At 34.9% G+C, this 26960-nt stretch overlaps 8 protein-coding genes across 21 annotated transcripts; 3 read left to right on the forward strand and 5 right to left on the reverse strand.

Moving 5' to 3' along the window:
* Positions 1-50: 50 nt before the first annotated feature.
* Positions 51-2363, reverse strand: LOC114878327 (cytosolic Fe-S cluster assembly factor NUBP1 homolog). Its single transcript, XM_029191973.2, has 7 exons — positions 2068-2363; positions 1509-1750; positions 1069-1170; positions 902-992; positions 569-834; positions 305-491; positions 51-232 (listed from the first exon to the last, which is right to left on the reverse strand). The coding sequence occupies exons 1-7, from the start codon at positions 2096-2098 to the stop codon at positions 177-179; spliced, it is 975 nt and encodes a 324-aa protein (XP_029047806.1). The 5' UTR covers positions 2099-2363; the 3' UTR covers positions 51-176.
* Positions 1186-4714, forward strand: LOC114878324 (tektin-3-like). 5 transcript variants are annotated; one of them, XM_029191967.2, is made up of 11 exons: positions 1187-1325; positions 1419-1453; positions 2270-2415; positions 2511-2750; positions 2826-3058; positions 3160-3269; positions 3328-3476; positions 3558-3780; positions 3839-3993; positions 4090-4249; positions 4560-4714. In XM_029191967.2, the coding sequence occupies exons 2-11, from the start codon at positions 1427-1429 to the stop codon at positions 4611-4613; spliced, it is 1497 nt and encodes a 498-aa protein (XP_029047800.1). In that variant the 5' UTR covers positions 1187-1325; positions 1419-1426; the 3' UTR covers positions 4614-4714. The 5 variants fall into 5 exon arrangements, with proteins under 5 accessions (XP_029047799.1, XP_029047800.1, XP_029047798.1 ...); XM_029191966.2 differs by having other exon boundaries at positions 1186-1453; positions 3848-3993; XM_029191965.2 differs by having other exon boundaries at positions 1187-1453; positions 4090-4313.
* LOC114878331 (cytochrome c oxidase assembly protein COX11, mitochondrial) lies at positions 4393-5581 on the reverse strand. Of its 2 annotated transcripts, XM_029191980.2 has the most exons (4): positions 5506-5581; positions 5121-5350; positions 4704-5027; positions 4393-4608 (listed from the first exon to the last, which is right to left on the reverse strand). In XM_029191980.2, exons 2-4 carry the CDS (start codon positions 5322-5324, stop codon positions 4462-4464), a joined length of 675 nt encoding a protein of 224 aa, XP_029047813.1. In that variant the 5' UTR covers positions 5325-5350; positions 5506-5581; the 3' UTR covers positions 4393-4461. The 2 variants fall into 2 exon arrangements, with proteins under 2 accessions (XP_029047813.1, XP_029047812.1); XM_029191979.1 differs by lacking the exon at positions 5506-5581 and having other exon boundaries at positions 5121-5499.
* Positions 5582-5592: 11 nt separating this feature from the next.
* LOC114878323 (p21-activated protein kinase-interacting protein 1-like) lies at positions 5593-7706 on the forward strand. Of its 2 annotated transcripts, XM_046286411.1 has the most exons (4): positions 5593-5819; positions 5930-6092; positions 6164-7541; positions 7618-7706. In XM_046286411.1, the coding sequence occupies exons 1-4, from the start codon at positions 5742-5744 to the stop codon at positions 7652-7654; spliced, it is 1656 nt and encodes a 551-aa protein (XP_046142367.1). In that variant the 5' UTR covers positions 5593-5741; the 3' UTR covers positions 7655-7706. The 2 variants fall into 2 exon arrangements, with proteins under 2 accessions (XP_046142367.1, XP_029047795.2); XM_029191962.2 differs by having other exon boundaries at positions 6164-7632.
* On the reverse strand, positions 7575-13414 carry LOC114878318 (endothelin-converting enzyme 1-like). 5 transcript variants are annotated; one of them, XM_029191950.2, is made up of 17 exons: positions 12953-13394; positions 12420-12489; positions 11639-11706; positions 11363-11544; positions 10969-11214; positions 10700-10908; positions 10456-10632; positions 10301-10399; positions 10088-10232; positions 9792-10006; positions 9531-9707; positions 9304-9466; positions 9173-9221; positions 8619-8686; positions 8333-8469; positions 8061-8228; positions 7575-7881 (listed from the first exon to the last, which is right to left on the reverse strand). In XM_029191950.2, the coding sequence occupies exons 2-17, from the start codon at positions 12429-12431 to the stop codon at positions 7705-7707; spliced, it is 2292 nt and encodes a 763-aa protein (XP_029047783.1). In that variant the 5' UTR covers positions 12432-12489; positions 12953-13394; the 3' UTR covers positions 7575-7704. The 5 variants fall into 5 exon arrangements, with proteins under 5 accessions (XP_029047783.1, XP_029047782.1, XP_029047784.1 ...); XM_029191949.2 differs by having other exon boundaries at positions 10700-11214; positions 12953-13398; XM_029191951.2 differs by lacking the exon at positions 12420-12489 and having other exon boundaries at positions 10700-11214; positions 12953-13398.
* A 1673-nt stretch (positions 13415-15087) lies between these two features.
* Positions 15088-18033, reverse strand: LOC114878325 (dipeptidase 1-like). The gene is made up of 7 exons (XM_029191971.2): positions 17460-18033; positions 17160-17286; positions 16884-17055; positions 15873-16310; positions 15528-15786; positions 15333-15417; positions 15088-15200 (listed from the first exon to the last, which is right to left on the reverse strand). Exons 1-7 carry the CDS (start codon positions 17541-17543, stop codon positions 15103-15105), a joined length of 1263 nt encoding a protein of 420 aa, XP_029047804.1. The 5' UTR covers positions 17544-18033; the 3' UTR covers positions 15088-15102.
* Positions 18034-18155: 122 nt separating this feature from the next.
* Positions 18156-21218, forward strand: LOC114878332 (nucleolin-like). The gene is made up of 5 exons (XM_029191981.1): positions 18156-18383; positions 19260-19517; positions 19612-19752; positions 19841-19968; positions 20058-21218. Exons 1-5 carry the CDS (start codon positions 18276-18278, stop codon positions 20074-20076), a joined length of 654 nt encoding a protein of 217 aa, XP_029047814.1. The 5' UTR covers positions 18156-18275; the 3' UTR covers positions 20077-21218.
* On the reverse strand, positions 21219-26788 carry LOC114878319. 4 transcript variants are annotated; one of them, XM_029191952.2, is made up of 6 exons: positions 26337-26788; positions 26141-26179; positions 25527-25830; positions 25130-25425; positions 24090-24317; positions 21219-23989 (listed from the first exon to the last, which is right to left on the reverse strand). In XM_029191952.2, the coding sequence occupies exons 2-6, from the start codon at positions 26148-26150 to the stop codon at positions 22959-22961; spliced, it is 1869 nt and encodes a 622-aa protein (XP_029047785.1). In that variant the 5' UTR covers positions 26151-26179; positions 26337-26788; the 3' UTR covers positions 21219-22958. The 4 variants fall into 4 exon arrangements, with proteins under 4 accessions (XP_029047785.1, XP_029047787.1, XP_029047788.1 ...); XM_029191954.2 differs by having other exon boundaries at positions 26095-26179; positions 26337-26787; XM_029191955.2 differs by lacking the exon at positions 26141-26179 and having other exon boundaries at positions 26337-26787.
* Positions 26789-26960: the final 172 nt, after the last annotated feature.

Raw genomic sequence — 26960 nt, forward strand, 5'->3', positions numbered from 1 at the left:
GTGTAAATGGGTGTAAAGAGGTTGAGTTTAGTGGAAACGTAATACAGAAGTAAAGCAAAGTATTGTTTATTAAACTTATAAAATATACATTAATACTTTCTAAAGAAAAATTGTTTTTAAACATTTTATACACAATTCTAATGTACATTGTTTATGATACAAAAGTTGCATTATTTCTACGTTGTATTAACCTTACACTTTTCCTTCATTTTTTCGCATTTTCTTACAATTTCTGAAATAAAAAATTACACTGTTTAATGCGGCGACATAAAAAAGGTACAAAATTTGCAAAAGAAAAACTTACTTTGAACAATTTCTTGCAATGTGAATACAGTTGGAGAATCTGGTACTTCTATTAAGAAATTTTTGCCCTCGTCACAACATCTAGCTAAAAGTGGATCTAAGGGAAGAGAACCTAAAAATTCCACATTTAACTCTTTGGCCATTGCATGGCCACCGCCTGTCGATGCAGGAAATATCTCAACAGAATCCTATTTAAAAATATATTTATGTAAATGACAACCAATAACTTGATTTAATTAATTTAATGTCATTTTTTTATACTTACTTTACATTTAGGGCAAATAAAAATACTCATATTTTCAATAACTCCTAAAATTGGCACATTCACCTTTCTGCAAAAATCAATTTCTTTTCTTACATCCAATAGTGCAACTTGTTGCGGGGTCGTTACTACTATTGCTCCTGTAATACCAGCATCTTTGAGATAAGATGTTGCTGATAAATGTTCATCTGATGTTCCAGGAGGTGTATCTAAAATGAGATAATCCAATGTGCCCCAGTCAACCTCTGACAGAAATTGTCTGATCATTCCTAAAAATAATAAAAAGTGTAATAATTTATGTGTATATGTGTGTATGTGTTATGTATACTAAGGTACCATTTTTTTTGGGTCCTCTCCATATTACAGCATCTTCTGGACTAGCAAGTAAAAATCCAATAGACATTAGGGACAAATTATCCTCTATGTACTAAAAGAATGAATAAAGTTTACTTAGATATCATATCGGTAATATAAATTACCTTATACTTATGCAAAGAGCTTACTACTGGAGACCATCCTGATCCACTTTGATGAACCTGTTCTCCTATTGCACCTAACACTCTTGGCTGGGATGGTCCACAAATATCAATATCCAGTACTGCAACCTATTAAATCAATTAATTTCAATTTATGCAAATTAACAAAGTATAAAGTTTTACACATTAGAAGGTATTTTTGTTATTTGAGATTATCATTGTAAAATGACAAAGGCTTAAAAGAATCAATAAGAAACTGGTACAGAGTGACACAATTCATATAGGTTGGTAAGCATATACATAGATACTTCCTTTTCAAAAGCTATATTGTGAACTGTAACTGGTTAATAAGAGATACTTTGTTGATATGTACATAGAAAACAATATGGATGTTCTTGGCAATGGAAAAAGGGTAAGCTGTTTTTAATACAAATTATGAAATCTTTTATGCAAAAGTAGATACATACATTTATGTCAGGATTGTTTGCTGCTAAACATCTGGATAGCAGAGATGTAATAGTGCTTTTGCCAACTCCTCCTTTACCAGACAATATTAATATTTTGTTTTTCACTGTTAAAAGTCTTTCTTTTACAAGAGCTACACCAGGATCTGATTGTTTTAAGGCATCGGATGCACATATTGTTTGATTTGGACAACCAGCACACATAGATGCTTTTCCTGCATCTTTGCTTGTAGTACCAGGACAATCTAAAATACAATGTTATTATTTTTTTTATTCTTCTTTTTTTTTACCCTTTTAAAACAGGACTGTGCAGCTTATCTTTTAGATGCATTATATGTATATATATGTATATACATATATATATATACTTTTTTAAGTATAATATATAGAAACTAAAGACGTAACCTCATATTTGAAGAGCAAGCATCAAAAATGTCAATTAATTACAAACACTTTTCTGCATCTTTAAATTTATAACTATACATAATTTTTGTAATATAATATTATAAATGCTTTATTTCATACTTGATAAAATAACACATTTAACTGCACGTGTACTTACGTTCAGGCGCATCATTAGGTACATCTGCCATGTTGAATTATAACTGATCTTAATTGATAATTGATGTATTGTGACGTTTTATAGAAAATAAACTTAATAAAGAATAAAATATATGTATATATGTGTATGTAGTATATGTATATAAATATATCTTTCTTTCTTTTAATAAATCATTACTATTCATTTATGAAAAAATTTGTAGCAATTACAATCATGGAGTACAGACAATGTATCAATATCATGCATTGAACCGTCTATCTTACGTCGAATTGATAATTGTACCGGTACAAACAATTTAATGCCTTGGCGTCCTAAGATAGGATACGAAAGTACTAAAGTTACACCTTTGTAAGTTAATTTCGTCGTGTAATAAAGCAATTGCTGTATATATTTATATATATACATACATATGTATATGTATACATAATCGATTAATGTTGCAGGATCACAAGATCAACATCACAGCATTGTATGTTGGATACTGCAAATACTATAAATTCATTAAAATTGCCAAACTTGGTAACCGGGTATCAACATGGTTCTGGACATATTTGGAAAAATGCCCTTTATACACGTTATACACCTAATGATTGGTTTCAAAAACAGGTGAAATATTATAACGAAGCTGATTCATGTAGACAATTTTCCGAAAGAGTAAGAAATGATGCCTTACGAATTATTAGGTAAGCATTACATATTACTAGCAAAATTACCTAATTATTATAATTTGAAGGATATTAAACAAATTACTGTAACAGAGATGCAGATGAGAAAGTGCAACATGGACAGTACGATACTGGTAGAAGACTTGGCGAAAGGATAAATGATGTCAATTTTTGGAGAAATGAAATAGCATCAGAATTAGAAAGATTATTTCAAGAAATTGAAAGACTCCAAGATTGTCGTTCTATTCTAGAAAAGGCTGTTCAAGATATAGAGGGTCCGTTGCGCATTGCAGAGGAATGCCTTTATTATAGAGAAGCTAGGAAAGGTAATCACCCTTTTAAAACTATGTATTTTAAAGTAATTTATTTATATACATATGATTATCACTCTAATAAACTAACGGTATTGTTATGTCTTTTCATATAGATACCGAACTTGTGCACGACGATACAGAAAAGTGCTTATTTAAAGAAATAGAGATCTTAGAAAAAGATAGAAAAATGTTGGAAAGTTGCATAGAGAAATGCAAAAATCAGGTAAAATTAAAGCAAACTGTTAAATTTTAATATTATAAAATATAAATTTTATTTGCAGCTACGAGATTGTAGAGCATGTCAATGTCAATTAGAATTAGATTTAAAGAACAAAAAAAATGCATTAGAAATAGATACATTGTGTCATCAATTGAATAACTATAGTCATGGATTGGAATATTGTTCAGGAATTGAAAAATTCGATCTATGGTATAAATCTTCTATAGTTTACATAGGTGTTAAATGAAAGAAACAATTATATGGAAGGATGAAACATGTTTATTGTATTAGCGGGTCAGAACAAGATACATGGATGGATGCTGCAAATCAAATAGTTGAAAAATCCCAGATAGAAAGAAATAAATCTTGTCAATTAAGGGCAAATGCAGAACTTCTTACGAATAAAATTGCACAAGAAATGTGGAATGCCTGGAGCAATACAAACAATGCTTTGTCACATAGGTGTTCAGAGTTACTTGAAGCTAAAAATAAACTTCAACAGCATTTACAAAAGGTAGAATCTATTACATTTAATATTTTTAAGTATCAAGACAATTTACTATTCGTTTTAGATACAACAGGAAATTTTTGATGTTGAAAAAAATTTGGAATTAACACGTAAAGCTATTGCAGATAAACAATATATACTAAAAGTAGCACATACTAGATTAGAAGTTAGAATGCATCGTCCAGATATAGAACTTTGCCGTGATTATGCTCACACGAGGTCTGTTTCTGTACATTTGTTTTCATAATGATGTAACAAATTCAAATACATTTGAATGATTAATAACGGTGTAGCTTGTTTTCTATGTAAATATAGCCTGCAGAAGGAAATTGGGGAAATAAACCATCAAGTAGAAAGAATGCACAGAGCATTAAAAGAATTGGAGAAACAACATCAGAAATTATTAAGAACGCGAACAACATTAGAACACGACCTGGCATTAAAAATCGACGCGATGTACATCGATCGAGAGAAGGTTTCTGGTTTTAGACGAGCTTATCCGATTAATGTTCTATTCAAATTTTAATGCTTATGTACAAGTAATTATTTTACACTATTAAACGTATTAAGCGAAACGATATCTTAAATTAGATTTATCGAAAAATAAAGAAAAAAATATTAAAGATCCACTTATCGATATATTTCTACATATTTCTTACAAATTAACATATTTTTTTATAATATTTACTACTTTTTCATAAAGTTCGGTATAGGAATTTTAATTCCTTCTTTGGCTTCAAAGAATGTATAGGAAAGTATAATTTCATCTATGTATTCCATTCTAGGATCTTCAACAAATTCTGGATCAATATAGAAGAACACTGGCATGTCAACCTTAATAACAAATATTAAATGATATTATTATAATTTGTTGTATTTGAAAGAAAAAGGTTGATGTAATTATTCTTAACCAGTTTTATTAAACTTACTTCTTCGTGTGGATTGAGTTGTTGCTCCTCAAAGCAAAAACACTGAATCTTATTAAAATATTGTCCTGCTTCGTATGGTACCACATTATAAGTTGATACACCGATAACTGGTTTATCCAATGGATTTTTTGCAGTATAAAATGCCAAAGCAGTTTCTCCAGGAAGAACTTTTATTACATTTTGTTGAGGTTTGAAGTTCCATTGCATGGCTGCTGCGGTATCAGCATTAAATTTGATAGTTAATACTTTATCTTTAACAGGTTTCATTGCGCTCACTTTAGCACTATCGTGATTAACAGATACTGTTCCACCATAGCTATAGGACTATTAAATAAACGATTACGGTACATTGTATAAAATTATAGAAATGTCTTGTAATATAAGACTGGTATTATTTGAAAATAAATTTTATTATACCTGACAAAATACTCTATATAAAGGTACTGCTGCGTAAGTCAATCCAAGTAATAGTACACCACATCCACTCCAGTATAAACGCGAGGAACGCAATCTTTTCTTTTGAGCAGCATTATAATATTGATTAAATAAAATTCGAGATGCATTCGTGTGTATCTGTCTCGTACAGCGATTCAGCAGTTTCTGATGTATTATTAAATACATTTTGCTCCACTTTTGATTAACCTAACCTAAAGTTAACAAAAAGAAACAAATTTTTGGTATAATTTACCGGTAAATGGATTTATCACATACAAGAATTGCCCTTTATAAAAGATAATATAATAATTGATTTTGTTAATTTATTATTTAATTGTTTAATAAAAGAAACTATGTATATATTTACACATGTCAAATATCATATATATACATATGACATACATATGTATATATATAGTATTTTTCACGAGACAGTAGCAGTGTGAGCAGTGAAAACCAGGTTTGACGTCCATTAACGTCGGAGCACGTTGGTTGGAGTGTATGTGAAGAATATTTACTTATCTCGTTTGAAACATTTTAATTTTTCGAATAATAAAAATAATAGGTATATAGTTGTGTATTGAAATCTGCTTAAATTTGAAGATGATGAACCCTTTTGAAATAGTGGTGGGAACGTACGAGCAATATTTGCTCGGTTACAAAGTAGATAATATCGTTAATGTAAGTTCGCATTGTTATATAGGTTATATTTTTATTTGTTACAACTATATCTTTTAATAATTAATATATTTGGTATGATTTTATCGACTAACTAATCAATGAACTTACAGGAATACAAAATGGAAAGAACATTTGCAACTCATAATCATACGAGTAGCGTGCGCTCTGTCGCAAACAATAAATATTACTTAGCTTCTGGTGGAGCAGATGATTCTATTTATTTATACGATATGCGATACAGAATAGAATCTGGTAGATTAATGCATCATAACGGTATGTAGAAATGCTTATATCTATCATGATAAACTATTATGTAAATATTCATGACTTTTCTTTTTATATAGATACCGTTAATTGCATCGCGTTTACCCCAGAAGCATCTCATCTTTTTACATGTAGCAACGATGGAACTATAGCTGCCATTAGATGCGGTAATTGGCAAATGGAAAAACATTGGCAAAAAGCGCATAAAGGTTTAGGTGTAAACACTTTAGCTATTCATCCGACAGGAAAAATAGCACTCTCTACAGGAGCCGATGGTATACTTAGAACATGGAACTTGGTTAAGGGAAGACAAGCGTACGCGACAAATTTAGTACCAAGGTTAAAGTTGGATGCTAAAAATGTTAATATTCTCAAGTGGAGTCCAAACGGAGAGAAGTATTTACTTGCCGTTAATCAAAGGATAGACGTATACTCGGTCGAGTTGGCAGGAATCGATAGCGAAATCAAGTTTGACGCAAAGATAATTTGCGTGGAATTTTTAAGGGATGATTTGATCGCGGTTGGTCTGGAAAATGGTCAGATAAAGTTTTACGATCTTGAAAAGTCTGTACAAACTCTGAAAGCTTTAGCGCACGATTCTCGAGTTAAATGTATGGCTTTTATGGACGATTTATTAGTTACCGCTTCTAGTTCCGGCGAAATTAAGCTTTGGAGATATAGTAAACATAAATTGCATATGCTGAAAAATGTTAATTGCGGTGCCAGAATTACTTGTCTGTCTCTCGCAATGCCGTATAAAAATTTTCTATACAATAAGAATAAAGTTAAACTGGATGAGGAAGAAGAGGAAGAGGAAGAGGAAGAGGAAGAGGAAGAGGAAAAGGAAGACGAAAAGAAAGAAGAAGAGGTACTGAGAAAAAATAGATTTAAGCTTCGTCAAGAAGTTATTATCGAAAAGGAGGGTGATTGGGAAGTAAGGTCGATCGATGCTTCTCCAAAAAAATTCATAGAGCAGAAGTGTAAAAAAAGGAGAGGCATAGAAGAGGCACAAGAGTCAAACGTTCGAGAGAAAAAGAAGAAGAAATCGATCGTAAAAAAGAAAAAAAGAGAAGACGATGTAATAACCGATGATATTCCCAAAAAGAGAAGCAAGTTCTCGAATATAAACGACGAAAACGTTACTTTGAATAAAAAAAGAAAGAAGCACTTGATACCAATAGAAGAAAATAATAATATAGCCGTAAAGAAAGTTAAGAGAGTAAAGAAAAGTGTTTTAGACTCGAATGCCGTAACATTTAATGGGACAAATGTAAAGTTGAGGCAATCGAAAGAAAGCAACGTCACCGACGTTCTTCTAAAGAAAAGAAAAAAGGAAACGAGTATGAAAGAGAGTGGAATGGGTTTAAAGAAAAAGAAGAAAAAAACAATGAATGATGACCGAATTCAACATTTATGGGACGTAAAATTTACTAAAAAAATTGTCATGTCAAGTTCCACGTTAGTTCCTACAAATAAGTCTGTTTTTATAACTTTACGATCAATATATGTTTTATTGTGTATATGTATATTACAGAGCGTACAGAAATGAGACAATGATTTTGGTCTTTTAACGTTTTGTGCGGTGGATGTGCAATGTGCACTGGGAACGATGCTTGTTCAGTTACCACAAAATACACTTGTCAGGTGGATTCATTGGACTTCCGGTCGGACAATTCCATGCTTTAGCGAAATCTTGGTTATTCGATAAAGTTCCAATCACTCTAAAATGATTCGGTGCGTGGACTCCTTCTGTTAGTTTCAACTTTAACGCGCCGTTCGTATAATTACCGCACCATACCTATACAACAAATACGTTAACTTTATACTTGACAAGAAATTATTACATAATATACATAATATAATTTACGTATTACGTTAAGTTAACAGTAGAAACAACTTGAACGTGTTTTTTGTTACGTTTTCAGTGGAATCTTGAATTATTGCAATAAGCCAAAAAGGTTTTTCGGATCAGCTTACTTGTGCAAAACCGACGAAGAACAACTGTTCTTGAGTATATCCGGCAAGACCAGGTAAAACCACTAATCGATTATCACTTCTCTTTTGAAGCCTTTGGTAAGCTCTAAAAGCTTCTCGTATGCCACCGTTATCGGCAATGTTTTCACCTTGGGTATTAAAGCCGTTCACCTACATAATAGCAATTTGTTGGATTATCAGTAATTACATATGATAGTGCCAATAGTATTTGGCACATTTCTTTGATTCCTCTCTCGTACAAGGATGATACTCACCGTAAAATTATTGCCTAGCTCCGGTAAACGATAACTACTATATTGTTTAATTATACACTCAACCTTCTGGTGGTAATGTTGCAACGTCTCATCGCTCCACCATTGCTTAATATTTCCGTTTTCGTCGTATCTACGACCTGATAGAAAAAGAAAGAAAAAGAATACTTGTAATGCTAAAGCGTATAGGCTCGTATAAAAAGGATAACTAATTGTCAGTTACTTCAATCGAGGTAATGATCAGCTTACGAATCTTTGCGATTAATATTAACGGTCGTCGACTCGATACCTTGATCGTCGAATCCGTGGGTAAGTTCGTGGCCCATTATAGCACCCATGGCACCGTAGTTGATACACCTATCGTACGTAGTTACGTAATCGTTAGCGTTATCTGTATATACAGGGTGTTCGACAACAGGTGGGCAAAATTTTAAGGGGTGATTCTAGGGATCAGAATAACGAAATAGCGTTTTGCGGCTTTGTTTTCAAGTAATTAACGTTTAAAAATATGAGTAAAAGCCCCTGAAACCTGCAACCCGGCCAGCACCGACGACTGAACGTCAGGTCGGCAGGGGTTGGTACAGTCATAACCAAGAATCGTTGAATAGTAGAAACCTCGTGCTATTCTGTACCGACCCCGACTGACCTGACGTTCAGTCGTCGGTGCTGGGCGGGTTACAGGTTTCAGGTGCTTTTCACTCTAATTTTTAAACGTTAATTATTGGAAAACAAAGCCGCAAAACGCTATTTCGTTATTCTGATCCCTAGAATCACCCCTTAAAATTTTGCCCACCTGTTGTCGAACACCCTGTATGTATACGTATATCGCTCGTTGATACCTACTCTAATCCATTTCCATAGAAGGGTGGATGCAGAATACCCGCTGGAAAAGCTGCAAGTAAATTGAGTAAATCGAATACAAATAGGAAACGAAAGAAAGATTTACTTATCCAATGAGACTCTAGATTACTTACTAACAGAGTTTAAAATCGCACTGTAAAACGCATTCACCGTCGTACCAGTTGTTATCCAGCGATTTTTATTCGGCTTTTCGCGTAAACTGTTTAAACTTTTCTTAATTCCTACGTCGGTCAGCTTCAAGAACGTATCAAACAATCGTTCCGGTATTACCTCCATCTACGATAAGTCGAACATCCGTTTTCGAATGATAAAGGAAAAGGAAAAGGAAAAGAAAACTTACCCCTTCGTGAAATTTCTCCAACTTTGTCGAGTTGTTGATCCATTCTGGAATTCCTACGAACGGTCTTATCGCGTTCAACTTGTTGTGTGCTCGAGTTCTCGTATCAACGTCCATCCAATCTAATTCGGTGAGCATCTCTTCAAACGCAGCTTTCACATCCAACAACATTTCCAGAGCCTCTTGGTGTATTCAAAAATTCGAATGTTTCAAGGAAGAAAGAAAGAAAGAAAGAAAGAAAGAAAGAAAAGAAAACGAGACTACCTTCTTGCGAGCTCGTTCGTTGAAATATTTACGCGCGTAAACGTAACTGAGAGCCATCCCGAAATTTGCATTCGCGCTTCCGGTACACGCTTTCCATCGGGGTGTCTTCTCTTTCAAGCCGAAAACTTTTTGTGAAAATTGGAAACCTAAATCGCGAAATCGTTGCAACGTCAATGGAGCGACCGTCGAATAAACGCTCCACCATACGAATCTCGCTGAAAATTTGCAAGATCTTTCAATCGTACTTGAATATCTATCATACTTGAAGAAATACAAGTATGTATAATGGTTTATACCTATCGTAACGGTTCGAGTGATTGCTAGTAGTTCAGGTAATCGTTGCAAATATCTTAGATCCATGACCAGCACGCGATCCACTTCGGTATCTATCGTCACATTCGTGTTATTGAACACGCTTTTCACGTAGCGCGTCCAATTCCACTGAAAGGTTGATTAAAAAAAGTAGTTGATAGTTAATTTATTCGTAATTCGTTTCCCCTCGTATTCACCTGTTGCACTTGCTCGTCTGTAAGTTGTTGCAACGCGTTGATCGTCACGTCGTGAATCAAATGTTTATCGCTACGCCTTTCCTCCGCTGTCGCCATGATCTGAAGAAATCTGTGTTTAAGGAAAATTCCAAAGTATTATCCTAGTTTACGCTTACCTTTGCGATCTTTGTGCTAAACTCTAAAATTTCCTCGGCAAAATCGAGGCTCCTGTTTCCTGCTCCAGCCAGTTGCATCATAGATTTTACGTATTCCTTGTATTCGGTTAATTCCGATTCGAATCGTTGTGGATCAAGAAGATAACGCTCGCTGAATCCTGGAGAGACTTGTTCGATCTAAAAATCGACTAATAATTTATTATTACCGATATCTCTGGTTAATCGTTACCACAGCTACGCGTACCATCATTCTGTTTTTCCTCGTGTCCCGAAGATCCTCGCTGACGTAAAAGTTTAGAAAAAGATCCAAACCCAAAACTCGCTGCACCGTCCCAGCAATTTTTGGAAGATCGAAATCTGACGAGATCTCGTCTTGCATAGCTGGATCTTTCGGCAAACCCAAACTGGTCAGCGCATCGTGGATAGGTTTTAGACCCAATGCTTCGACGCTCGCTGTAACGATCCCGTTCAATACTCTGATCGGACGAACAGAAGCACCTTTTCGTTTCTTACCTGTGTCCATACAGGATTTGTACAAAGTTCGAGCTAATTTGATCGATTTCAAATGATTGCCTTCGTCCGATTCCTCCAAAAGTATTCTCAAATCGTTTAACAGTCGTTCCCTGAGAAGGCTCAACTGATCCCACGAAGTTTGGCTTTGCGGTATAGGATTTTTCGAAATCCAACCACCGCAAGCGAACTTGTAGAAATCATCGCAAGGATCGACGGATCTGTTGATCGCCTCTATTATCCTAGCGGCTGGAACGTCAAAGCAATTGTTGTTTCGCATGAACGCTCGTTGTGTAAGAAATAAGTAAGAAGATTTGAAATTGAAAACTCGTATCGGTGGGTAATTCATTCTGACACATGAAAACCTTGCTTTTATATTTTATAGTATATGTAGTACCTGTCTTTACGCATTCATCGCTTTGACACATGTCCTCTGTGTATTCTTCTTTACGGAAAATAGCTATTTGTAAGGTCAGCGTTACCAGCAATGCGATCACCGTAACCGTTAACAAACCAACGATCATCGCCAACCTCGTCTCTTTTCCGCTCAATTTCTTCTTCTCTCCGTGACCGTATTGCCTGTTTGAACCAATTAAAAAGATCCTCGATAACTAGGCCACGCGTTAAAAAGTAATCCTACTGAAAGGGGGGGAGGACAAGAAGAGTTAATTACCACAACATTGTCGCGTTTCTCTTGGTCCTATCCGTGCTGTTTCTTTCATCGTCCTCGGGATCGTTTACCTAGATGAGAAAGGAAAATGATTATACATATTTAGGAAGCTTTCCATTCGCAGATTGGCACAACTTTATCGATGCGATAAAGTAACACATCTTGAGTTGGCCGCGCACAATAAAAATTCCAGATAAATCGAAGCGTTCCGTATTTCTGTTCAGAACTCTTCCATTAAAGTCTTCCAGAAATTTCGCTTTAAAGTTAAAGCAACACGTGTATTGGAAAGAAACAGAATAATTTTCTACGTCATCCAATTACCACGATGATCGCCACCTTCAAGTTTGTTCGATCAAGGAATATTATAATTATAGTAAATCGTTTTCTTCACCGCCTTTACCGGTCCATCTCCATCCTCGCGATACGTGTCTTTCTCAATGACTAATATTGTTCTAGGAATCGTCGCGTCGGTGGTAATTTTAACGATAACCAGTTGTTTGTATCGTACGCTTTTCTGTGGCTACGGAACAACTTTGTATCCCGCTTCTTTTCGCTTCTTTTCGCTTCTTTTCGTTTTTTTCAAAGAACACCTCATGGCGCACAATTGCATAACACTGACATATACGGTATAGTTAAGTAACTTACACAACGATGATACATATAAAAATAAGCTCGTGACAACAATCGCTATTACTCGTCATACTTCGGCCTCACCTTCGATACAAGGAAGAAGGTAAAACGCACGTATGCGCGAATAGAATAAAGGCTCGAAAGAAGGTCTCACCTTATACTTCATCTTCTTTTCCACTTCTTCTGTCCGGTTTGATTTCTCCGTTAACCGACTGACTGCTTGTCTGAAATAAACGATGATTGACGAAAACGCTTGATCGAGCAGAAACGAAACGAAACGAAACGAATCGAATCGAATCGAAATCGGAAGATACCTCGTGCTCGTTAACAGAAGGAAAGAACAATCGATCGATCGATCGGATGCGCATGGCCAATCATTAGATCTAACGTCTAAGAAACGTCTTTGTTTTCGTGACAAACGTTGGAATATTAACGCACGATGGTCGTTTTAGTGTGTGCGAAATTAGAGGGTGCTATTTTTGCGAGATCTCTCGCGTTCGATGGGATTACGGTGATTGGGAGGCGACGCGACGCGTAAACCAAGTACATATACGAGAAACACGTGCTCGCAATTTACGCCCGAGTTCACTGTCACAAGCTGTGCCTATTTCCTTTTCCGCCGAGATTTCTTACAAATTTCTTCGATCGTTTTTCTCGCTTTTAACGATTGTTTATAAGAAAACTCACCTGTCAATTGATCTTACTGAATCCTCTATGTCCGTTGTAAAAGCATACTAATTTTAATAATTTGCTTCGGATAGAGTAAAATTTCGACACCGATCTTTTTAAGATTTCGATAATTTCTTCTCGACGCGATCTTGAAATCTCACGCTCTCTTCTCCCATCCGTCAATTCTTCTTTGGACGTGTTTTTATCGGAACTCGCACACGGCATTCGTAAGTAGGTAGGTACAGTTTAGAATCTCGAAAAAGATGCGACGCGAAACCGATGTTAGACCAAACTGATCTTTTGGCTTGCAAACGAGTGAGTGTAATCTTCGAATCCCCTACCACTTCCGCGCCACAAAACCGTCTCGTTTCAGGAACGGCTTTTCTTTGCTTCTTTGCTTCTTTGCTTCTTTGCTTCTTTGCTACTGGCGCCTTGTAACGCGCGCGTCTCCGCCCGCGCTCATTACCGATAGAAATACATACAACTGTGAACTGTAAGCTTCTCCACGCTCTTCCCTTTGTTTTGTCTGCGCTCGTTCGCGATCAATTTCCATCTATTTTTACGTTGCCAATCTTTTCTCCCCTTCTCTAAACTCTAAACTCTAAACTCTAAACTCTAAACTCTAAACTCTAAACTCTAAATTCCAAATTCGAAACTGACAGTAAATTTTTCTACCAGGGTTTTGTAGCCGCGCGTATACATTCCTGTGGTCGTGGTACATATGTAATCGGTAAATATCGTCGAGTATCGTCGCGCATCGTCGTCGCGTCGTCGGCCATATAATAAGCGATCATAAGCAATCTTTTAAAAAGTCGAGGGATTTGAGGAGCGGTCGGTATTTGCCGTCAGACGAGCACTCGAGAAGCGTCTCTATCGCTTCTCTCTTATCACTTTTTTCGTATAACTTTCGATTCGCTATACGTTATTGTTTATCGAGTATTGCGATAACACGCCACGCGATAACGCGTATACTAGCTAATTATGCAAGCAGATCAATTGTGTCGTTTGTCGATACGCTCTCGTTTCGAACTAACGCGACGACGCGACGCGACGCGACGGACGCGACGATGTCCGTTATCCGTATCATCGAATAAAAACACTTTTGGTTCCTATGTATTTCGGTGACACAGGCGATTTTGAGGAAAATAGAGATTTCGTTGGAACGTTTATCACGACTAGCCGTCGAGATAATTACGAAATAAGTTCACAATTATCGGACAAACACGAGCTTTTTCAATGGATGCATTGGATTCAACGCGGTGTCGTCGAGGCGGTAAGGTCGAAAGTTGAATCGCTATCGTTTCCAGTTGTCCGAGATCGTTGAAAAACAATGAAGAAGATTAAGGTCCAAATATGTACCTATATTTTTTTAGGTATCGTTAAAAGTTACCTTCAATAGGACTCGTTAGTACGGTGCAACGAATATGAATATTAAATAATTGCTTCGACATAGATTCCACGCGGATGATGAACGCGATCTAACAAGACGTACCACAAGGTACAATAAATTGACTCAACAGGCAGCACCTATTTTGGTCGCTAAAGCAATCGTGCGTTTAATAGCGATACATATTCGGCTGACGCGTGCTTTCTTTTTATTTCGAAGAAACGTCTTTGGAAAACTTGAAAATCTTAGTGAATCGTGCCTACTCGTTTTCAAGCTGGTTATTGCCTGGTTCCCGATAAACCACGTTTTCTTTAGCGATAAAAGAAAAGTGCTGAACAAGAGGAGGGTAAATGAGAAAAGAACGATTCAGAGAATCTGTAAGACTACTTTATTAAAAATGCAAAAACAGAGTAATAATCCAGGTACAAAGACGTAATGGTACGAAACGGTAGGAAACGGTAGGAAAGAGGTACGAAACGCGTTTTACTCGTCGTGATATCTGCAGTAAGCGGTATCTTCGATCAACTGCTGAGAAATCAATTCTTCCGCCGGAGAGTGATGCGACACCGTAACCGCGTGATTTTCCACTTCTTTCAAAACCCTCAACAGATTTCCACCGACCAACTTCTTGATGTCCGAGGCTGACCATCTTCGGTCTCGCGTCAATTCGGCTAGTAACAGGGGATAACTGGAAACGTCCGGAAGCTCTACCGGTGGACTGAACACAGGGGCGAGGTTAATCCTATGTAAATATGTAGCTGATGGTTTTCTTCGCGATAAATTAGCTGATCGTGTTCACCCACCTTAGTATTCCGTCGTAACCGGCTCCGAGACCCACGTGGTTAACGCCAGCTATTCGCCGTATATGATTGATATGAGCTGCAAAGACAAGTATGTATGTACACGGATCGTTTTCGCAACACGGCTTCGTCCCTCTCTTTTCTTATTGTTAATAATAATATGTAATATTATTTCAGGCACGCTTAAGCGCGCGCGCTCACCCACGCGTACCTATAATATCGTACATGGAGGCTTTATCACCGCAGCTTAAATGCCCGCTATCGAAGCTGACCATAACCAGACCACCGTTCACCGACTAAAATAAAAACAATATCCCTTATCGAGAGGGAAGAACGGCTGGGAAAGTAAGGATCGAAGAAGGTCAATCGGAAGATGATTTCATTTCGTTTAACTTTCTTTCCTCACCAAGTTACGCAGCATATCGTCCGGAACGTTGCTGGATGAATTGCAAAGCGCTCTAGCCGCGCTGTGAGAGAATATCACCGGTGCTTTCGTTACTGCCAGGGCATCCCTCATCGTCCTGATCGACACGTGCGACAAATCGACCAGCATTCCCAATCGATTTAGTTCTTTAACCACCGCTTTGCCGAACAACGACAATCCGTTGCTGTGAAAATCTAACGACGCATCGGAATTCGGATCTTCTACGGAGCACGAATCTGCCCTGAGAGAACGATCGAAATACCTTTCATTACTTCTTCTATGCTTTTTCCCAAATCACCGATCTTGCCCTGATTTCCCGAAACTTACCACGGAGTATTACATTTGTACGTCAGAGTCATGTAACGTGCCCCGAGCCGATGGAAACTTCTCAACACCGCCATCGACGTACCGATACTGTGGCCACCTTCGATTCCCACCAAACTCCCTATCACGCCATCCTTGTGCGCTTTTTCCAGCTCCGTGCTGTTTCTCACCAGCCTTATTCTCTTTGGATACCTCGACGCCAGTCTACGCACCACGTCTATCTGTTCTAGGGTAAGCTGCACCGCGTCGAGAAATTGTGCCTCGCAAGGAACGTAAACCGACCAAAATTGTCCACCGACGATACCCTGCTGTAATCGTACCAAGTCGGTTTGCCATTCCGAGCCCCAACTCGCATTTTCTGACAAATTCTCGTCGAACGGAAAGTCTTTCAACTTTGTGTTTCCTCGATGCTTTCGAAGATTCCAAGCAAAATCATTGTGCCTGAAACGTTATTTCTCTTTAGTTTCTCTTCGCTTTCTGTTCCCTTTCTGTTCCCTTTCTGTTCCCTTTCTGTTCTCCTTCACCGGACAACTACATACTTGTACTATACAGGATGTTCGACAACATGTGGGCAATATTTTAGGGGGTGATTCTAGGGATCAAAATAAGACGAAAATCAAGAATAACGAAATTGCGTTTATGCCTTTGTTTTCCAGTTATTAACGTTTAAAAATTCGAGTAAAAAGCGCCAGAAACCTGCAACCCGCTCAGCACCGACGACCGAACGTCAGGTCAGCAGGGGTCGGTACAGTCGTAACCAAGAATCGTCGAATAGTAGAAACTTACCTCGTGCTATTCTTTTTCTCGGTACTGCGGCATGCGGCTTCGATTCTTGGTTATGACTGTACCGACCCCTGCTGACCTGACGTTCGGTCGTCGGTGCTGAGCGGGTTGCAGGTGTCTGGCGCTTTTTACTCGAATTTTTAAACGTTAATAACTGGAAAACAAATTGATCATACATACATACATACATACATACATACATACATACATATGTACAGGTTGATCGCTTACCCATCGATCAGAGGAATTTCGGACAGCATTCGTCGTACAACTTGAAGTCTAGCTTCTAATAAATGCGAGCTGCGTAATTCTAAAGCTAAAGGTAATCCTATACCGGCGACCAAGGCACATCCAAGGAAAAAGAAACCCGTCATCACTATCCACTTCCTCAGCATACTCCGTCCTGCGTGTACACCAAATTGCTTTGTTAATGTGTGAAATTAGAAAAATGGAAGAAAAATCAACGTCGTCGTTGTCCTCCTCCTCCTCGATACAGACGATTCATACCCCTTTCTTTAGCTGGATCTTTATCCTTATCCAAAGAAGTAGAAACGCTGCTTTCCTTTGCATGGTGTATCGCATCACCGTTAGGCAATTTTCTCATTAATTCTGGAGACGATAGTTGCAAACAAGTCTACAAAGATATGCACACACAAGCAATTTCATTTTTTTCCATAAATTATGAAAAATTATCTTCATTTCCTTCTTATATTTTACAAAAAAGTCCAACTATCAAGGTTTTTTAGACGATTTAATAAACGCGTACCAAGGAATCACTAGATAAATTAGTGAGATTTAACCAGTTACCTCTAATATATCGACTTCTTTTCTTCTCGGTGGTGGAGATCGGTAAACCATACCGTCTTTATCCATTCCATAAAGTTCAAACATATTTCCTTCTTTTCTGAGACCGCTTGTTGCCCCTGTGAAAAGTTTTTCACTACCTTGAATACCAAAGGGAGCGTCCTATACTGGGATATACATATATAACGCATGCGCCAATTCTCGTATCGACCTGACCCGTCAAACATTTCGAATTGAAAAGAACCTACTAAAATTCGTATAAAGAATCATTGTTTAACCATACATATAGTTATGGATATTTAGTTGAAAAATATCTATCTAATGGATTGTAAAAAATACACGTTTGTCCCGCTGCATTCAAACCGTTCTCGTTCTCACTATATGTTAGTTAAATCAAATACAAATCTTTACGTTTCGTTTCCTACCTTATTTCAATCTTTTATTATCGTTTTTCTATTCTTCACTATTTCAACACTGTTCTAAACACTGTTCACAGTTCGAGCGAATAACAAACATTCTACAAATTGTCTTACCTATGTAAGTAAGTAAGTAAGTAAGTAAGTAAGTAAGTAGATATCTGTTATTTGAAAATTATAATATTTCGCGGTTATACGAATACGCGCAGGAAATCGCGAAGCACGCGTCGCTTCCGGCTGCGCAGCAGGATATGCGTGATAACCAGTTCCCACCGCCATACACCGCCATATTGTTTGCGGTAGTCGCGCACGTAATTCGTCGGTTTATACGTGGTCGTGTGAGTTTTCTTTTATTCGGTGAGCCCCATTGGGAAAATCTGCAAACATTTCGCGAAAAAGCAATATGAAGAAAACTAAGGACGTGTCGGACGAGGATGAATATTCCGCGGATGATCCAGAAGAGGTAGAAGGAGCTTCTGAGGAAGAGTGGACTCCTGAGGCCGGAGCCGAAGTAAGCCCACGCTATGCCGATACTTTCCTCTTCGTTTGCTGTTATCTAGAAAATCTTTTTCCTACTTCCCGATCGACTCTACTTTTTTACCTTTTCGCTATACTTCCTGTCAGTTCGATCGTTCCTGACTTAGTTTATAACGCGTCGTCGTATAGTACACGAATAAAGATCTGTCAGCCGGAATTTTAATTCAATTTTTTCCACTTTTCCTTGGTAAAAGTATATATATATATATATATATATATATCAATATTTCTCGTTAAGAAAGTGAACTTGTTATTTCAAACATTTCCATTTCTCCCTCTGATTGTATACTCTGTTTCCAAATTACCAAAAATAAATCCTTTTAATCAATTATGATAAAACAGATAAGGAGAAAACAGAAATCAGTTATGCATGTATGTAGTTTTCCGTTGAAACCGTAACTATACGGTACGCTATCCAACGGATCTAATATCAAATCTGTTGCCCGTTAATTGAATGTTCCGTCTATCGAATATCGTCAGAACAAATTTGTTACATTTTTAACATAAATATAAAATTAATCGTTAAATCGTACTTTCTATAAGAAAGTTATAGTTATGGTTGGAACAGTGTTACGCCGACAAGTTATCCTTGCCGGCCGGTCGGTGGCGCCGGTCAATGAATTTTTCAAAACAATACAATTCTAATACGTTTTATCATGTTTCTATCTGTACTTTGTTTATTAAATATTTTCCGTTTCAAAGTAATCAGCATTATCGTTGACGTTGTATTTTAACATCGTTACTGTGAAATACCATATATTATTTTCAACCACAATTTCGTATCCGTTTAAATTCTTCGGTATACCCATACACGTTTATTTATTACAATACATTTATTGATATTATTTAGAGCGGCGCTAAGAAAAGACCTCAAAGAGAATCTGCTAAAAAACGACAACATTCGGAAGAAGAAGAGGAGGAGGAAGAAGAGGAGGATGAAGAGGAAGATGACGAAGAAGATGAAGAATCTGATTCTGATTCAGGGAAAAAACCCAAAAGAAAAAGGCGATCAAAGAAAGAAGAAGATGAAAAAGAAGATGAAGATGAAGAAGATTCTGATGATAACAGCTTTAACGAATCATCGGGAGAAACTCCAAAAGATTTTACTGTAAGTTAATATTTTAAGACCTGTAAGAACGAAAGGTTACAAGTATTGTAATGACAATGAACAGGGGCTTCATCGTCTGTATCAATTATTGTAGTCTGGCGCGTTCGTTGTTGCAAAAGGAGACATTGGAGGTAATACAGAACCAACATTGTGGAGGATAGATGGGAAAGCGTTGCTTCAAAAGTTTTTACCCTTTAAGGAAGATGGAAAAACATTGTACAAAAGCACATCTACAGTAAGTTTCTGTCCTGAATACTTACTTAGCGTAATAATCATCTTTTTCAAAAATATTTATACATAAATGTTTTTCTTTTTTCGTTTAGTACTCTGGTTGGTCGGTGAATAACAAAGATAAATACTTGGCTGCACAAGTAACTTTCAAAGTGCAAAGTAGAACAGAAACAATTGTTGAACTTCATCTTGATCAACAACAACAATCAGAAGTTGTAAAGTATGTTTTTTTTTTTTTTTTTTCACTATAATATTCTCTTTGGTCATAAATAATCACGCAGTAACAACAATCGCTTTCTTTTCTTTTAGGGACGAAAAAGAAGACTAAATATAGATCATGTTTGATCATATTTGTTTATATACATTTTAAGGTATGCTAAGGAAGAATACATTTACATTCACAGGTACACATCAACACTACACAAACATGTTATGCCAACACATGAATACAATTTACAAGATGATATTCTAGCAGATTCGTGTTTAAAAGTAACATTGAGTGGACCATGAATCTCAGTTCATTAATAACGGGGGTAGCTTTGCAAATAATTGGTGGTTTTGTCAAATACTTGATAACAGTTGAATTAATCCTTTCGCTACGGTAGCATTCGTTGCTTATCTATCCACTCGCGGAACAATAACGCTACAATATGGTTTTTATGACTTTCTAATATCTTTGTATTGTCTGTTTCTACTTGTATTAAATTTGACGCAAATAGTAATGATAATGATACGTAGTATGTATGCTGCCATACAGTTGACTTTGAATGACTTTATATCAAATTTATTCCTATTCAAAGTTTAATTTTCTCCTTCTTCGATATGTTGTATATAAACATTACATTATACGTATTTGTTCACTTTATTGAAAAAAAAATATCAATCATGATGTTAAAGTTTGTACCCGTAGTCCGACTTGCGGATACCGGCATTAAAAGCAAAAGGATTAATAGTAAAGCTACCTATAAATCTGCATGATTATCCAATTTCTTAAGCAACATCCACTCACATTTTGTATTTCATATTTTATAAACTCGGCAAAAGTTTAAATCTTTTATTTTAAATAATTTGCTATTCTTGCAATGCAACATAAGATTCATTTTATTATTTGATATTTTCTGATAAAGAAACTCTTTCGATAACTAAAATTTCGTGTTACTTTCCATCATCAAGACAGAATGTTAGGTGTAGAAAACAAATCACAGTGTCAGTTACCGTTGTGGTTTTGTGTTCCTATTGTCGTGTAAATTCGTTTAAAAAATCATATTGTTTTTAATTTTGTATTTAAATTTTCCAAATGTTTCGTAGCTATAAACATTATGTATACTCGATTTGTGTTGATAACAATATGAGTAAGAAATTAATTGTGCTGTCATAATTCATGTTCAGTGGTATGTTATTTCGATCTAGCTTTATGGATAAAAATATGGTTCACGTACATGAAAAAAAGAAAAAAAGAGTAAAAACTAATCGTGTTAATTGTTTATTCATTATTCCTATATTATTTGTACAGATTTTTTACAGAGCTCCTCTCCTGTTTGTAAAACTTAAATTTATTGGAATGTGGGCGCATACTGTGAATTACAATTTGTATTACAAATTTTAACATGTTAATATTAAATGATATGTTGGAAGGAAAAAAGCAACAAACGAATAAGTGTAAGAATTTTGTTACATAAAGTTTTGGTAACATCTTAAAAAAGTTTTTAAATTCACTCTTAATCAATAACGACCAAATAAAATTCTTATAATAATTATATATAATTATGTCGGGAAAAGTTTCTGTTAGAAATATCAACAACTCCGATAAAATTATTTAATTCATAGTAATAGTAAGAAGAGTATATACATATTTGAGCATTAAAAATAGTTGATTTTATACAAAATTATATTTTGTTTTTATTCTTGGTCGTAAATTTCAAAGATCGTTACATCTTTTTAGAGCATATGCCTTTAAAAGTAAAAAGTACAAACGTTAAAATACGATAAAACAGATCTTTTTGCTTTTCATCCAAAGCAAACTTGAAAATACTATCAATGTTGATTCAATCATATTTTCATCTTTCATTTATGTCTAAAATATATTAAACACTCCATAAATATCGCACAAAACAGTGTGAAATATCAGTAAGTAATTACGTCGTACGTATTTAGATACCAATCAAGAAACAGTAATATTGCTGAAACTCCATTGCTACTGTGAAAGCTTGTTTTAGACTAGATTTCCAACTTTCTGTCCTGACAATATGTAGATATCTCTGTAACTGCCATTATTTTTAGTGTACCATTATTTATGAAATGCAAAATTACAAAACAATATTTTAATTGCGCTTAGAATTTTAACGTATTCATATATATATTACACAAAATTAAACAGACATAAAGTTATTCAAATGTTAACGTAACATTAAGGTAGAAAATTCAACATAAGGCAAATATAAAATATGTTGTGAAAGTAACAAATAGATAATAATCTAATAATAATAATAATAATTTTCAAACATAACGAAATATTACAATTACTTGTGATAATAGAAACAAATATACATTAATCATAAATGTCATATCAAATATAGAACATTCTATAAATCTTATTCATATTCGATGAAAAATAAAATTTGAAATTCTAACAAAACATTTACATCTTTATTCATAATTTAAATCATAAAAATATTCGTTCAAGAAAAGACTATACTTGTCGTACGATTTTTCGTCTGCGCAAGCGCAGAGTGGCACCTAGCGTATGTATATCCAGAGATCTTATACGTACATACATATTTACATATGTATTCAGTATACGCTTCGGCCTTCGACGTTATCACTCGTTTCCTCTATTCGAATATATCTTTGTCCGCTGTGTAAATGATCACGAAGTGCCACCAAGTTAAGAGTATGATCTCTCATTGAACGAATTATAGCTCTGTTATAAATAAAGATGTTTATATATGGTATATAAAATATTGGCATCAATATCTTTTATGGTACTTATCACTTCCTGAGATAATTTTGTGAATCGTTTTCGTTATGCATATACGTAGAGCAGTTATTTATCTGGAACGCGAGTATACAACAAATAATTGTAGATATGTATTTTGCTGTAACAAATTTAAAAGTTTTACATATATCATAAAACTTTAATGCTCAATTATTGTTCACGTACTTTTCACGAGTAAACCTTTTTACGTGATATACTATATTGCTACATTCAAATTAAAAACCAGGTTCTAATCGTACGGATAACACGCTGCTTAACATTTCTCGAATTTCTCGCATTTCTCTCCTATTTTTTGCTACCATACTTTCCAAGTTCTTATTTTCTTGAATAATTTTCTCCATCTTTTTCCAATATTTTTTAGTACCAGAATGACAACAACAAGTTGTTTCTTCCTCTTGATTTACAGACCGGTTCTTCTCAACACAACATTCATTGTTATCTTGTTGCCGTTCTCTTTTAATTAAACTACTACTGCTACTATCAGATTGTATACAGTTACTCGTATCTTCGGAAAATATATGTGAAGAACATTTTATAATGCGATTTTCATTTTCATTTTCAGCTTTTACGTTTACATTTTCATTGATATTTTGCGTTAATTTTATCCGAATACTTTCATTGTGCTCAGAAGCATCAGTTTTTTTATGCAAGTTACATTCTAATTCTTTGTGTTGTATAGTATCAGGAATACACGCTTTTGAATCACAATAATCTGTTATCGTATGCGTGTCACTTATTCTAGTCTGTCGTTTCAAAGTTTTTCTTTTTCGTATCAGATTAGTTTCGTTAGTATTTTCGGTAGTTTGAACGAAGCCGTCGCTGTATCTTCTTCTTTGTACTGTCAATGAAACCTTTTCTATCTTTGTATCGCAAGATCCAGAGCTGGCCCTTCGGACATCACTCAAATTATATGAAGTTACGTTTAAAGATACATCTTCTTTACAATCAGTATTTTCATCAAAGTTTGTATTTTGCGTATTTGAATTTTCTTTATATGTTTGTATCGACGAATCGATATCGATGTTATCAAATTCAATACTATCCTCGAACAATAATCGCTTTGGTATTACTTTCTCTGTTTCTGTGATTTTGCAGTGATTAGTATCGCTGTTTTGTAAATCATCGGATGTTTCCGAATTTTTTATAGTATTAGAATCGTTTGAGTCATCTCGAGGCGACCTATTTGCATCAGATGGGTCAATTTCGATTAGATCACCATCGTGCCCGAATGCAAATGACTTTTGTCCTAAAATATTAAAATTTTCAAACAACAACATAGTGCTAAACAAACAACGTGTTTATAAAATACTTGAAGGAATAAAAATATAAAAATAATGAATTCTTACCAATAATCATACGCTTATTACGCATATCAGGACTTTTTGAACGCGGTCGTTCCAAAAATTGTCTATTATCAGGAGACAGTACAGACAGTGTTGTACCATTACACTGTAACGGACTATACTGTTCATAAGAATTATATGTTGCATACGGATCGTGTTCATGACTTTCATGTTCTCGTAAGCGCTGTACAATTTTTTGTACAATTTCCGAGGGCGCTACGTACGGCGATCCTTTGAAATAAAAGAAATAAGTTATTCAATGTTTTCCAGCAATTAAATATAGTAATATAAACTGTTACATGCTACATAATAATGACAATAACAATAAGTATATAACATTTAGAGAAGCGATAATAACTAAAACAATACGTGTATATTGTTAACAACAAAGATGCAAATTATAAGAACTCTATAATTTATAGCGTACGTATTAAAAATTAAGAAAACAAAAAAAAATAGGAAACAGTTTTGTCAATGTTGTTGTTAATATAACAAAATTTCAAATATTACTGTGATTATTTAATACAAAATAAATAAGAATTAAAAACTCATTCTCACAATAAGTATGTACTTCTGTGATTAGTAATGTAACACTTATTTCATGCATGTTACATTCTCTTACTATTTATAATGAACAAAATACTTGGGAAAGTTCGTAAGCACAGATGCTTGAACATAATAGAAAAACGATTAAAATAAATAGTTTGTATTTCGTACAACACATTACAAACTTCAAATTTCGATTCTGCAAATAAAAAGAAATGTCACTGAAAAAGCCTAACAGTCGCAAGACTTACAACATTAATTGGTCCAGAATGTCTGCGATGTGGTATAAGTTTAGACACAGATAATGTGCCATTGCTTCCTATAAAATTACCATTTATATAACAGACTTACTCAATTTATAGCATTTTATTTACAGTTCTTCATTCTAACTGTTTACTGTTAAATGCAAGAACTATTAAATTATAGTTTTTTCATTTAATTTTCTATTATGTATCTACTTTGGCTATTAATTAATTAATTTCTCATAAATGTTTTACCTGTTAAACCTCTATATCCTAATGATACAGAATCAAAGGATTCGCTAGTTTCTTGTTGTTGCTTCATAAAATCATTGATAGCTATTCCTTTCAATTTTGATGGTTGTAAAAATCTTTTTGGTATTCGAGAAAAAGAACCATTTTCTTGTGGGCTATTTGAGCAACCACCAAATCCAAGGCCAAGTAAAATTGCTTCTGGATCTGCCTTTCTTAATTCTAGTAAACTTTCTACGCTACTGCAGTGACTACTATCAGATTGTAAACTAGGATCACGCATCAGCTTATGAGGTAATGAGCTATGAATGAAAAATTATACAAATACAATTATATTATGCAAATTATATTTTCTATTTTTTTTTTCTTTTTTTTTCTTTTTTTTTTCTTTTTCATTGAATACCTTGGTAGGCCTGTTGCATTATTCGTTGATGTTGTACTAGGAACATTTATAGGTGCTGAAACAGTCATACTTGGCTGTTTTGTTCCTTTAAAACATGGAATATCTTTAGGCTCTGTTTGTAACAGTGAGATATTAGGCTTTTCAGTTAGTTCCCTTTGATGTTCATTTTTTATTGAGAAGCTTGATTTTATAGGTGACGGTATGGAATCTATCCATTGTTGAACCGGACCATTTTGACGCCTCATCTCCCAAATTCCACGTAACCAATCTGTTACTTTAACAACTGTATCTTTGCTTTTGTTTTCTAGTAAAATGGAAAACACAACAATATAAAAAATTGGTAAACCTTATAACCTGTTTAAAGCAAACTATTTTGTAATACACTTATATGCGATTAACATATTTACATACACATTGATTACTATGTGTTTTGAAAAATTTGTGTTACACAAATGACACAATTGTACAAATGATGAAATTTATAAATCATTTTGAGCAATTTGTAAAAATAATTCAACCTACATAACTGATATTTGACAAATAATTGATTACTACTAAATGTACATACAAGATACTACAAATGTGATAATGATCTATTTTCCTTAATAAAATACCTGGATCCATATCCTTCAGACAGCATAAATAGTATAATACTGTTAAAATTAAATAAAAATTAGGGACATTCAATTATATTAGAAATACGCATTAAGTACTCATTGTTTTTATACACGATTACAAAAATGTATAATTTCAGCAATGTGTACTTATTGAAGCGATAAAACGCGTGGAACGCAATATATTCACACCCACCTTGAACTTAGGAGTGACAGTGCAATAAATAAAGCATCTCTATGCAAATCAAAATGTCTTTAAACGCATGTTTAAAGAATGATCGTTCTCTAAACGATTTGTGCTCCGCAGAGCGATTGAGAATAGAACAGCCACTTGTTACCAACACTAGTACTTCAGGGCCGTCTGATGCAGTGCCACTATTACAAAATGTAACATGCAACATGTAACATGACAATGTAATTAATACCACGTATAGTTCTTATAAATTTTATTCGATAGCAATTACACGTATATTTAATATAATGTTCATAGTTGCAAACAATATATTAATTACAAATAAAGACAAACGAGAATCTCTATAATATAGTATTGTGGAAAGTAGGCTTCCTTAGAAAAAGTGATGTTAGAAGAGAAATAGGAATTCTAAAAATCTTAATTTTGACGATATTCGTGTTAACAATAATTTGCGGAAATCAATATAATTTTTAATTAATAAATATTCGCGCGCACATTATAGCAAACGGTGTACATACAGATGTAAGTAAATATGTTATACCAGTCACTTTTCTACTACACCACGCATGCACTTAGAACTAAAAAGATACAATTTTGACTCCTATCCCTGTGGCTCGGGAATCAGAA

This window comes from Osmia bicornis, chromosome 7 (assembly GCF_907164935.1).
Source record: "Osmia bicornis bicornis chromosome 7, iOsmBic2.1, whole genome shotgun sequence".
NCBI lineage: Eukaryota > Metazoa > Arthropoda > Insecta > Hymenoptera > Megachilidae > Osmia > Osmia bicornis.